Source organism: Berghia stephanieae, chromosome 10, assembly GCF_034508935.2.
Source record: "Berghia stephanieae isolate SIO BIC M18660-M18661 chromosome 10, UCSD_Bste_1.3, whole genome shotgun sequence".
Lineage (NCBI taxonomy): Eukaryota > Metazoa > Mollusca > Gastropoda > Nudibranchia > Aeolidiidae > Berghia > Berghia stephanieae.
Window position 1 is genome coordinate 42,975,549 of NC_088369.1, and position 12,922 is coordinate 42,988,470.

Genomic DNA, 12,922 nt, shown 5'->3' on the forward strand with positions numbered 1-12,922 from the left:
TTTTTAAAAATATTTTGTCGTTTTTTTTTTTTGTTTAAAAAAATTTCCATTCCTCCATTTAATTCATATGTTGTTCATCAATCATTCATTCCATCACCACCACTGGGCCAATGGTAGATTCCAGCATTGGTTCACAAACACATCATCCTATTGTTGTTAAATATATGACCTATTTGGCTGTTGTAGTAATCCAGGATTCTAGAAATAAGCAGGCATTTTAGTCCGATATGATTCCAGTCCCTTGTCTATGATTTCAGACACCAAAAGGCTTTCTTCTTTCATTATTTTGGGGCTTGAGATACCTGGGGAAGAAATATTAATATTAATAGATAAATATGAGATTAAAAAAAAAAATTATGCCTTTTCCGCCACAACATCGTAAGATATCGTCGCCTAGGCATTCCACGAAGGAATATATTAGATAACTCATCAAACAAGATGTCTGATATCAACAGGAATCACCCATGTTGTCCAAGTGAGCAAATTGGGGGTTAATAATCTTACTCAAGGAAAAAAACGAAAGTGCCTGAAGCGGGGCTCGATCCCGCGTCCATCCGGGCCACAGTGCAATGCCTTAACCACTCGGTCATAAATATGAGATAATTGTGATTGAAATGGTTCGGACATGTAAAGAGACGAGAGAGGGAGTACATGGGAAGGAAAGTATTGGACCTATAATTAGCGAGAAAAAGGAAAAAAGGGACGCCCAAAGACTAGATGGTTGGTTAAGGTAAAGGATGATATGAAAGAACTGGGCCTGGAGGAAGATGATGTTCTGAACCGAGAAGCATGGAGATGTGGCATTCATTATGGCAACCCTGCAAAATGCGAGATAAAATGAAAGAAGAAGAAGAAGATAAATATGTAGATTTAAAGATTGAAAATCGTGATCATTATCATACATTGGAAAACCTCTGTTCAACGCAAGGTTCAGTAATCATTTGTAAATAGTCTAATGATCTATCATGTGGTCTTGTGGTATGACACTCACTTTCGGATCGGAAGGTCCTGGGTTCGAGCCTCGCTCAACGCATAGTCGAGTTCTTGGAAAAGGCTCTTTACTCGCATTCTCTCACTGTACTTGGGTGTAAAATAAGTACCTTCCCGTTCACAGCATTGTTTCTGTCCCAAAAAAATTGTAATATTGCCTAACAGGCGTCATGACCCTTACTACATGTTAAATGTTACTGCTGGACAGGGACCCCTTGTAAAGTACTTTGAGCACGTTTAGTGGATATTACGCTATATAAAAGCTCAATTAATATGATCTATCATTGGGGAAAAATAATGAAAGATAAAAAAAAATAAAAATAAAAATAAAAATTAGGAAACATCTTAACATTTTAATACTACATAGATGTTTTTTTGTTTTTGTCTTACATTTTTTTTTTTTACTTGGGCGTGGTTTGTGTGTGGAAAAAAAAAGGGGGGGGGGGGGGGGAGGTTGGATGGAAGAGGTTGTGGGTGGATTCGTCTTGGAAACGGTCTGCTTAGTCAAAGGGGCACAACTGTACAAATAAAGTCAATTGGGGCATATATATAACACTATCGTCTCTCTTTGCAAACTGCCACCGTCTCTCAATATCAATCTGGTATTATTTTTTTTAGTTTTTCTGTTCTTTTCGCAGTTAAATTAAAGAAAATATGTATATATATATACATGTTCTCTCAACCTATCAAGGTAATGATATTTATGCAGAGTACCATATTCTTTCACCCTATCAAGGTAATGATATTTATGCAGAGTACCATATTCTTTCACCCTATCAAGGTAATGATATTTATGCAGAGTACCATATTCTTTCACCCTATCAAGGTAATGATATTTATTTATACGGAGTATCATATGTTTTAAAATTCATCGCAAGGCTACAATATTATGTTCTTGTGTGTGGTACGACACTCGCCTTCAGATCGGTAGATCAAGCCTTGGTAGATCCTAAGAACTCTGTCAATTGGGCTATTGGGACTCCCTAAAAGGTAAATCTGACATGGCGGTTTTTTGAAGAAAAAAAATCCCCAATATTTTCCCCCCATTTTTATTATTATATTAGATATCGGGGTTTTTTCTGTTTTCTTTTTTTTGTTTGTTTTTTTTTTCTTTGCAAAATCTCGAAAATTTGCAAAAAAATTGCCGATTTTGCAAAAATGTTTTTGCAGACTTTGCGGCCGCAATGCAAATCAGTGATATTTTGCCATTTTTTTGCGGCCGCAAATGATGAAAAAAACAAAACAAAACAAAACAAACTGCCATGCCAGGTAAATAGGAATATATATACAGACACGTCATGACGACGTGAGACGTTACGATTATATACCTTCGATGCAGTCTGCAAAATGATTGAGTTCTTCCTTGAACGAAACTTCGAATCTTTGAGGGAAGGAATTGTAGAGTTTGGGCAGAGATCCGCCAGGGGGCGAGTCCAGGACAAGTGCCGAGTCACGTGGGTTGTCGGCTAGAAGCATTCCCTGGGATCCAAACACCTGAGGTGACGAAAACGACGGTGGTGTGATAACCATAGTAATGACGTTGATCATGATGATGATGATGATGATAATAATAAAACAATAATTATGCCCTTCTGCCACGACATCATAAAATATCGTCGCCAAGGCATTCCATGAAGGAATATAGATAATTCATCAAACGAGATGTCTGATGTCACAGGAATCACCCATGTTGCCCAAACTGAGCAAATCATCTTGCCCAAGGAAAAAAAACGAAAAGTGCCTGAAGCGGGGCTTGAACCTGGGACCTTCCGGGTCACAATGCGATGCCTTAACCACTCGGCCACTTTGCCCCAATAATGATAACAATAATAATAATAATAATAATAATAATAATAATTGTTGATGATGAAGATAATGATGATGATAATGTTAAAGTTATTGTTCCCAGAGTGTCGGTACCAAAATTGCGTCTAACAGGCTCTACTTACTTGGTAGGAATGAAGTTACATTAGATTTACACCTGGTTTGCTTGAAGAAGAAATAAAACCTCTCAAAGTGCAATCATTGACTGTAAAACATCTAAAATGCGCTATTCAATGTTTGCCTGATTTTTAAAATGCTTTGCCATAGACACTGAATGCTACGATTGACATTTTCAAATAAATGAATAAATAAATAAATAGATGCGAATATTTCTATATGGCATTTCCATGAGCTTACCATGCTCAATAGGGAATGAGATTTGCGGAAGAGTGGCGTCCCTTGATTGGACATCATCCATAGTCTGTGACGTCAAGGAGGACGAGAGACGCATGCGCAAAATCAACATGACGTTCTCTCTCTAATAACTTTTCCGCCGGTGACGTCACAGACTTAAGGTGACGTCCAATACGAGAGACGCATGCGCACAACCAACATGACGTTCTCTCTCTAATAACTTTTCCGCCGGTGACGTCACAGACTGTGGGTAACGTCCAATCAAGGGACGCTACTCTTCCACTAATCACATTCCCTATACATTCAATACCGTTCAAATATTTCATTGTAACTCCCAACAGGCCATATCGTAGAGTAAAAAAATCTAGAGCTTTTATACAGCGCAATATCCACTAAATGTACTCAAAGCGATTTACAAAGGGTCCCTGGCCAACAGCAATACGTAACAATTAGAACGAGACATAGCGCCTGTTAGGCGATATTACAATTTTTTTCCTACAGAGACAACGCTGTTGACGGACAGGTACTCATTTCACACCTGAGTACGGTGAGAGAATGTGAGTAAATAGTCTCTTCCAAGAACTCAATTATGCACCGAGCGAGGCTCGAACTGGAACTCGAACCCAGGACCTTCCGGTCCGAAAGCGAGTGTCGTACCACAAGACCACACAGCCGCACGAGTACGGTCTCTCTACGTTAAGTTATAGCCTGACACTGAAACCCAAAAAGATTGGCATTTTGACGTCATTATTTGGTCTTTGCAACGCCTAGTGAGTTGTCGTTAGTAGTGCTCATGGAAACAAGTGGTCCCATTGGTTGAACTATTGAATACAACTCACGATTTGTTTTCTGTTGTGGCCGAAGACTGGCATTTTGACGTCATTTTTTGGTCAGTGTCAGGCTATAGATAGTATGCGCTTGGCTAAGAAGCTCATAACATTGCCATCCGGAAGTATAACGGACCAACACACAAAACTGTGTGTATCCATGAACGTTTATAGTCTGGTTAATACAGTTTAGTGAGAATCACTCACAAACGGGGATGGCAAAATACAATAACAAAGGCTTGAGTGACGTCATCTTCATTCTATCTATAGATAGAATGAAGTTGACGTCACTCTGGTCATTGTTATTGGGTTTTTTTGCCATCCACGTTTATGAGTAATACTCACTAAACGGTATTCTCTAGACTATAAAAGCTCATGATTACACACAGTTTTGTGTGTTGGTCCGTTATACTTCCGGATGGCAATGTTATGAACTTCTTAGCCAAGCGCATACTATCTATAAACGATGGCTACGCTCTCTACCACCCACCTCCAGTCTGATGTCATATCCGTACGTGGACTCCCGAAACGTGTCTAAACTTGCAATGATTCCACTCTTGTACTTGACGAGCACGCCGATGGCGTCTGCTTCGTTGAACTCGGCCATCGTCTCGTCGTGCGCATGCGTCGTCACGTAGATGTGTTCCGGTCTCTCCGACTTGGTTATCCAAACAAGCTGGTCCACGCAGTGAACGGACATGTCCGCTAAAATGTTACAGCCAGTGGTGTCTGAGGGGGAAAGTCACATTGCATTTGTTCAAATATGTAATTTATATTAAAAAAAAAAACAACTGAGCTTTTATACAGCGCAATATCCACTAAATGTGCACAAAGCGCTTTACAAGGGGTCCCTGGCCAACAGCAACATTTAGGACGGGACATGACTCCTGTTAGGCGATGTTACAATTTTTTCGGACAGAGACAACGCTGTTAACGGCTAGGTACTCATTTTACACATGAGTACGGTGGGAGAATGTGAGTAAAGGGCCTTCTCCAAGGACTCAACTATGCGTCGAGCTAGTCTCGGACCCAGGAACTTCCGATCCGAAAGTGAGAGACCACTTGTCAGTGCCTAAAAAAAAAAAAGGGGGGGGGGGGGGGGTTCTTTGAAATAGTCATATAGAATGGGAATCGAACTATTTTTTATCACTTGCAACTATGAGATGGTGTCGACTTAGAAGAGCAATGTTCCTGTGGGCGGAAACTATGTAGTGTTTCCAGAGCTGGAAACGAAGCTTCCCCGGATTCATTCTAGGAAGACGGAGACACACACTAGGTGGCAGCAGCAACAGCATCGAATGGTTACATGACTACAATACTACGACGAGCTTTTCAATTTGCTAAAGAAAACTTCTCCACACTCATGAACAGTCTTGTTCTTGCTAGGCGCATAGTTGAGTCCTTAGGGAAAGGCTCTTTACTCACATTCTCTCACCGTACTCAGGTATAAAATGAGTACCTGGTCGTTAACAACGTTGTCTCTGTTCGTAAAAAAAAAATTGTAATATAAAAGCTGAATATTTTTTGGAGCACGTTTCGTGGATAATGCGCCATGTAAATGGTCAAAAGATGGCAGACCAACTTGTAGAAACCCTTCCAAACACCCGTGATGACGCTGTTGATCGAACAATGAGTAGTCATCGTTATAATCATTGCCTTTTCACCCTGGGTCAGGGTATAGGCCACAGACAAACAGTTTCTATCCGTCTCTATCCTGATTTAACTTTTTTAAAAACTCGTTCCATGTCTTATCACTTCTCTGTACATCAGCTTCTTTAATTCTTATCCATGTTCCTCGTGGCCTTCCCCTTGATCTTCTGCCATGAGGGTTCCAGTTCAATACTTTCTTTGATATAGTGGAGTCATTCTTTCTAAGCGTGTGTCCAATCCACCTCCATCGTTTCTTCCTATTTCCTCTCCCACTGGTTTCTGCTGTGTTCTTTTCCATACTTCTTCAATTTTTATTCCATCCAATGAGTAGTGGGGATGAGGATTTTGCTGAAACGGTGGACGGCTAGAATATTGGAATTTAAATCATCAAAAGCTGCTTCCATCTGGATAACAAGGTTCTTATCTTTTTTCAATGTACTCCTGTGCCCTATTATTGGAGCAATTCTTTAAACCCCCTCCTTACCCCCTCCATAGGAAAATCGTCACATTCGTTACGATGCAGCCACCATTTTTGTCATTCTAATTTCTTTTGTACATCATAATATTTGAACAAAAATGTTTGCTATAGTTAAAGTATATTAACATTATGTTGAAGAGCTCGTTTAGAAGAAAGAAATTATATTTATAGCAAGAACTAACACTAATAGCTTTTGTGTTTGAGTGAAATAAATATATTTTTGTATAGGTTTGGGTGTGAAGTTTTGAGGACAATCCGGAAAATGGCCGGTAAGGAGAGAGTTAAAGACTTTAAATGCTTTATCATATGAGCAGTGGCGTGGCATGCTTACATTATAAGGTGGTGCCAGAATCAGAAGAAAATGACTTAAAACATGCTATATTTGTAAATATAAAAAGAAAGAAAAAATAATTAAAGAAAAGACTTACTCAAATAAGTAAGAGGTGGTATATACCATTTCTCAGTTTTATTTTTAAAAAATGATGTAATCTGTTTTTAAAAGATGGAGTGGTGCCAGGCACCGAATCAACCAATATAGCCACGCCCCTGTCATGTGAGATACTCTATACTTACCGCAGGTTCTCAGAAAATCGTATGACGGTTTAGGCGAATCCCTGGCAGTCAGCCTTAAATATTGGAGCTTTCCAACTGTGCCCTTTTGAACATTCTCATATAGCTGGACGAACGTTGAATCAAATCGTCTGCATGATATTGTAAGAAACAAATTCACAACTTTAAGAAATAAATGGATAAATCAATAATGAATACACGAATAAACAAATGAATAAATAATCAAATGTGACCCATCGTCTCAAAACAGTATTATGTCGAAACGAACCAGATGTTTAAAATCTGAATTAAATGTTAAACTGGTCAAAATTATAAATGTTGGCAGTAGCACCCTAAAATATGGTATCCATTCTCCTCAATAAAACATACAAACTCAACACAAGTCTGATGTTCCTGGCTCTAAATTTAATTTTCAACATCTTAACCAACCCGACATAATACCGTTTTGAGACGAAGAGTCACAAATAATCAAATTAGTTATTCATCTCAAGGATATCAGAACGTCACGTCATTCATTCCCTGTCCACGTTTTCTGGCGGGATTCTATCAACAGGGTAGCACGTAATTAATTGCTATGTCTATATATAGCAGTATAGAAACCTAGATATTCTCCGACTGAATGGGCTCTTTGTCTCTGAAGGATTATTGCTCTATATTTTTTAAAAAAATCATATTCTATAGGGAATGAGATTAGCGGAAGAGTAGCGTCCCTTGATTGGACGTCACCCATAGTCTGTGACGTCACCGGCGGAAAAGTTATTAGAGAGAGAACGTCATGTTGGTTGTGCGCATGCCGTGAGGACGAGAGACGCATGCGCACAACCAACATGACGTTCGAGGACGAGAGACACATGCGCACAACCAACATGACGTTCTCTCTCAAATAACTTTTCCGCCGGTGACGTCACACACTATGGGTGATGTCCAATCAAGGGACGCTACTCTTTCGCTAATCTCATTCCCTATACAAATAAAAAATGATTCGGAAGTGATGGGATATAGATAGAACGAAGATGACGTCACTCAGGTCTTTGTTATTGTTTATTGCCATCTTCGTTATGAGTAATTCTCACTAAACGGTATTAACCAGACTACAAACGTTCAAGGTTACATTTAGATTTGTGTGTTGGTCCGTCATAATATTTCCGGATGGCAATGTTTTGAGCTTCTTAGCCAAGCGCATGCTATCTATACCAATTTTTTTTTCACTCTTATAATCGTTGAACACTGTTTTGACATGACATGAGAACAGGTAACATCGCCTAGCCAGGAGAAAAATAACATTGTTATATATGTGACCCTTCGCCTCAGCACGGTATTAAGTCGGGTTGGTTAAGATGTTGAAATTGAATTTATAGCCAGAAATATCAGACTTGTGTTGAGTTTGTATGTTTTATGGAGGAGAATGGATACCATATTTTAGGGTGCTAATTGTGCCAACAATTTATATTTTTGACCAGTTTAACATTTATTTCGGCTTTTAAGCATCTGATTCGTTCTAACATAATACCGTTTTGACATGATGGGTCACAAATGACAAAAAAAAAATTTCGCACATAATCATCATCACCTGTTAAACCCAACAAGGAAAGGACGCTGAAATTCCTCCGCCGTTTCATAGCACCTCTTGACGTCATCTATATTCTCACCTGCAGGTTTTTCCGTGAAAACCGCTTTACCTGCGGAGAAAATGACAAGTTTTTTTGACACGATTTTGTAATATGGGTGAAATCTGACATGGGATTGCAGCATGCATAATTTCCTCTTCATTATAATAAGTGGGAATGCCGTAAAATGTGTAACTTTGCACAGAAATCGTGAGATACAAGCCCTTTTTTTTTCTATTTTCTTAACCCTCTCCTTACCAACCATAGGAAAATCGTCACATTCGTTACGATGCAACCAACAGTTTTCTCATTCTGATTTCTCTTGTACATCACAAAATATAAAGAAATGCTTTGATTACAGCTATAAATACTAAACACTATTGTAGAGCTCATTGTTTCTTTTTTGTTTGAGTAAGAAAAGTCTATTTTTGTGTTGGGTGGGAGTGAATTTTCGGGGGAAATTATGAAAATAGCTGGTAATGAGAGAGCTAAAAAGTAGTCTGCGTCAAAAATGTGAAAAGTAATAAACAAAAATGAATATAACAGCTTCCAAAAAAAAAAAAACCAATAAAAACAAAATACCAAATACGGAACGTTTCGGGCTCAAAACCCTTCTTCAGCCAACAACAACAAAAACAACAAACAAACGATGAAGACATAAATACATTACTAAATTCCAGATAGACGACAGAGATTTTTTATAAGTCCTCTCTCTACAGAGAGGGAAGATTTCTATTAGATACAATGCGCTTGGCCAAGAAACTCACAGCATTGCCATCCGGCAGTATAACGAGCCAACACACAAACTCTGTGTAACCATGAACTTTTATAGTCTGGTTAATACAGTTTAGTGAGAACAACTCACAAACGCGGATGGCAAAAATAATAACAAAGGCCTGAGTGACGTCATCTTCGAACTATCTATAGATACAATGCGCTTGGCCAAGAAACTCACAGCATTGCCATCCGGCAGTATAACGAGCCAACACACAAAACTATGTGTGACCATGACGAGAGGACTTATAAAATATCTCTGTTGTCTATCTGGAATTTAGTAATGCATTTGTCTTTATTGTTTGTTTGTTTTTTGTTGTTGGCTGAAGAAGGGTTTTGAACCCGAAACGTTCCGTGTTTGGTATTTTGTTCTTTTTTTTTAATGCTGTTATATTCATTTTTGTTTTTCACTTTTTACAGTCCACAGCTTCTAGCAGCCTTTACAGTCCACAGCTTCTAGCAGCCTTTACAGTCCACAGCTTCTAGCAGCCTTTACAGTCCACAGCTTCTAGCAGCCTTTACAGTCCACAGCTTCTAGCAGCCTTTACAGTCCACAGCTTCTAGCAGCCTTTACAGTCCACAGCTTCTAGCAGCCTTTACAGTCCACAGCTTCTAGCAGCCTTTACAGTCCACAGCTTCTAGCAGCCTTTACAGTCCACAGCTTCTAGCAGCCTTTACAGTCCACAGCTTCTAGCAGCCTTTACAGTCCACAGCTTCTAGCAGCCTTTACAGTCCACAGCTTCTAGCAGCCTTTACAGTCCACAGCTTCTAGCAGCCTTTACAGTCCACAGCTTCTAGCAGCCTTTACAGTCCACAGCTTCTAGCAGCCTTTACAGTCCACAGCTTCTAGCAGCCTTTACAGTCCACAGCTTCTAGCAGCCTTTACAGTCCACAGCTTCTAGCAGCCTTTACAGTCCACAGCTTCTAGCAGCCTTTACAGTCCACAGCTTCTAGCAGCCTTTACAGTCCACAGCTTCTAGCAGCCTTTACAGTCCACAGCTTCTAGCAGCCTTTACAGTCCACAGCTTCTAGCAGCCTTTACAGTCCACAGCTTCTAGCAGCCTTTACAGTCCACAGCTTCTAGCAGCCTTTACAGTCCACAGCTTCTAGCAGCCTTTACAGTCCACAGCTTCTAGCAGCCTTTACAGTCCACAGCTTCTAGCAGCCTTTACAGTCCACAGCTTCTAGCAGCCTTTACAGTCCACAGCTTTAGCAGCCTTTACAGTCCACAGCTTCTAGCAGCCTTTACAGTCCACAGCTTCTAGCAGCCTTTACAGTCCACAGCTTCTAGCAGCCTTTACAGTCCACAGCTTCTAGCAGCCTTTACAGTCCACAGCTTCTAGCAGCCTTTACAGTCCACAGCTTCTAGCAGCCTTTGTACAGTCCACCAAGCTTCTAGCAGCCTTTACAGTCCACAGCTTCTAGCAGCCTTTACAGTCCACAGCTTCTAGCAGCCTTTACAGTCCACAGCTTCTAGCAGCCTTTACAGTCCACAGCTTCTAGCAGCCTTTACAGTCCACAGCTTCTAGCAGCCTTTACAGTCCACAGCTTCTAGCAGCCTTTACAGTCCACAGCTTCTAGCAGCCTTTACAGTCCACAGCTTCTAGCAGCCTTTACAGTCCACAGCTTCTAGCAGCCTTTACAGTCCACAGCTTCTAGCAGCCTGGTTTCACTTTCTCTTTGACTTGTGTCAAAAATGTGACCACGATAGCCATAAAAACATTAACTATAAGTTATATATCGAAGCCTTTACCATCTCCATACCAACTGTAGGAAAATGATTTTTCTTATTCAAATTTCTCTTGTACATCATAAAATTTAAAGAAAATGAACAGTGTGTTGTAGAGCTTGTTTTACTAAATGAAATTATGTATGGCAAGGACTTACTGCTAATATGCCTGAGTGATAAAAAAAAAATCTATTTTTGTGTTAGTTGGGTGTGAATTTTTGAAGAAAATCCTGAAAATGGCTGGTAAGGAGAGAGTTAATCTAAATATAGATGGAAGGAAATTGACATTCATTCAGCTCTTTGTTATTGTTTTTAGGTAGCCATTTTAAATTATTAGTTCTCACTAAACTCTATCGATCAGACTATTAACGATTAAAGGCACACATCCTTTTTGTGTTGGTAGGTTGTATCCGGCTGGAGGATATTTAAGGTCGCGGGTTCGAGCCCCCATCGCCGCCAAGAAATGTCTTATTCTCTGTTGTCTTCTGTCACTTTCCTACTCACTTCAATTGGATTCAGTAGTCTGATGTCACGCCGCCCGGCAACGGCGGCCATCTTGGTTCTAAACAAAGAAAATCATTACTTTGCATTCTTCATGCTGGCTAGAACTTTTCAGATGCCTTATAATCAAAATGTGTAAAAGTCAAAACATGATCAAATTTATGTGTTTTCCCCCTCTGGATACAATTTATGCTCGCCGGAAAAATATTTCATACGGGCGTCCGCCATTATTCCGATAGTTTAGAGCCAGAATAACTAAGTTACCATGCGTCATTAGGAAGGAAGTGACATTACGACTATTGAATCCTATTCTTGTTATTTTTTATACTGTGGAATCCCCATAAAGCCAAAGCTCTTAAAGTCAACTTATGCTTAAAGTCAACACTTATTGCTCTTGGCCCAACATGTTTTGTTCTTTATCTACGTTTATGTCATTGATAATCGATAAAAAGTCAACATGCTTAAAGTCAACACTTATTGCTCTTGGCCCAACATGTTCTGTTCTTTATCTACGTTTATGTCATTGATAACGGATAAAGTCAACTTATGCTTAAAGTCAACACTTATTGCTCTTGGCCCAACAAGCTCTGTTCTTTATTTCTGTTTATGCCATTGATAACGGATAAAGTCAACCTATGCATAAAGTCAACACTTATTGCTCTTGCCCAAACAAGTACTGTTCTTTATCTAAGTCTATGCCATTGATAACGGATAAAGTCAACTTATGCTTAAAGTCAACACTTATTGCTCTTGGCCCAACATGTTCTGTTCTTTATCTAAGTCTATGCCATTGATAACGGATAAAGTCAACTTATGCTTAAAGTCAACACTTATTGCTCTTGGCCCAACAAGTACTGTTCTTTATCTAAGTCTATGCCATTGATAACGGATAAAGTCAACTTATGCATAAAGTCAACACTTATTGCTCTTGGCCCAACATGTTCTGTTCTTTATCTAAGTCTATGCCATTGATAACGGATAAAGTCAACTTTGCTTAAAGTCAACACTTACTCTAGGCCCAACATGTTCTGTTCTTTATCTAAGTCTATGTCATTGATAACGGATAAAGTCAACTTATGCTTAAAGTCAACACTTATTGCTCTTGGCCCAACATGTTCTGTTCTTTATCTAAGTCTATGTCATTGATAACGGATAAAGTCAACTTATGCTTAAAGTCAACAAAATTTTTAAAAATCCGATGGTGTTGGCTTTATCGGGATTTATTTGTATTTGGTTTGATCACACAGAAGACTACAGGGTAATGTAAATGTTGCTGCTCGAAGCTCGAAGAAATAAATATAACAATGCGAAATTGAATGTCATCATCATCATAACTGCCTTTTTCACCCTGGGTCAGGGTATAGGCCACAGACAAACAGTTTCCATCCTTCTCTGTCCTGAGCTAACTTTTTAAAATTATATCTCATTCCATGTCTTAGAAATTGAATGTAAGCTTCAATGTAATATATGAAAACCGATAAAATGGAGGTTTCCCCCTTTATCAACAAAACAGGATGAATGAAACATTTTCATTCATCCTGTTTTGTTGATATTAAATTGAAGCTTACATTCAATTTCACATTGTCATATTTATTTGACCACACAGAGGACACACGCA

At 39.3% G+C, this 12,922-nt stretch overlaps 1 protein-coding gene across 3 annotated transcripts in view; it reads right to left on the reverse strand.

The window, feature by feature from the left end:
• Positions 1-20: 20 nt before the first annotated feature.
• Positions 21-12,922, reverse strand: part of LOC144981179 (myo-inositol 2-dehydrogenase-like) — a 21,315-nt gene continuing 8,413 nt past the window's right edge. For all 3 annotated transcript variants that reach the window (XM_078929332.1, XM_078929331.1, XM_078929330.1), the window contains 5 exons: positions 8,264-8,372; positions 6,697-6,824; positions 4,486-4,724; positions 2,319-2,484; positions 21-302 (listed from right to left, as the gene is read on the reverse strand). In XM_078929332.1, the coding sequence (XP_078785458.1) occupies positions 199-302; positions 2,319-2,484; positions 4,486-4,724; positions 6,697-6,824; positions 8,264-8,372 (746 nt within the window). In that variant the 3' untranslated portion in view covers positions 21-198. The remainder of the gene's footprint in view (positions 303-2,318; positions 2,485-4,485; positions 4,725-6,696; positions 6,825-8,263; positions 8,373-12,922) is intronic.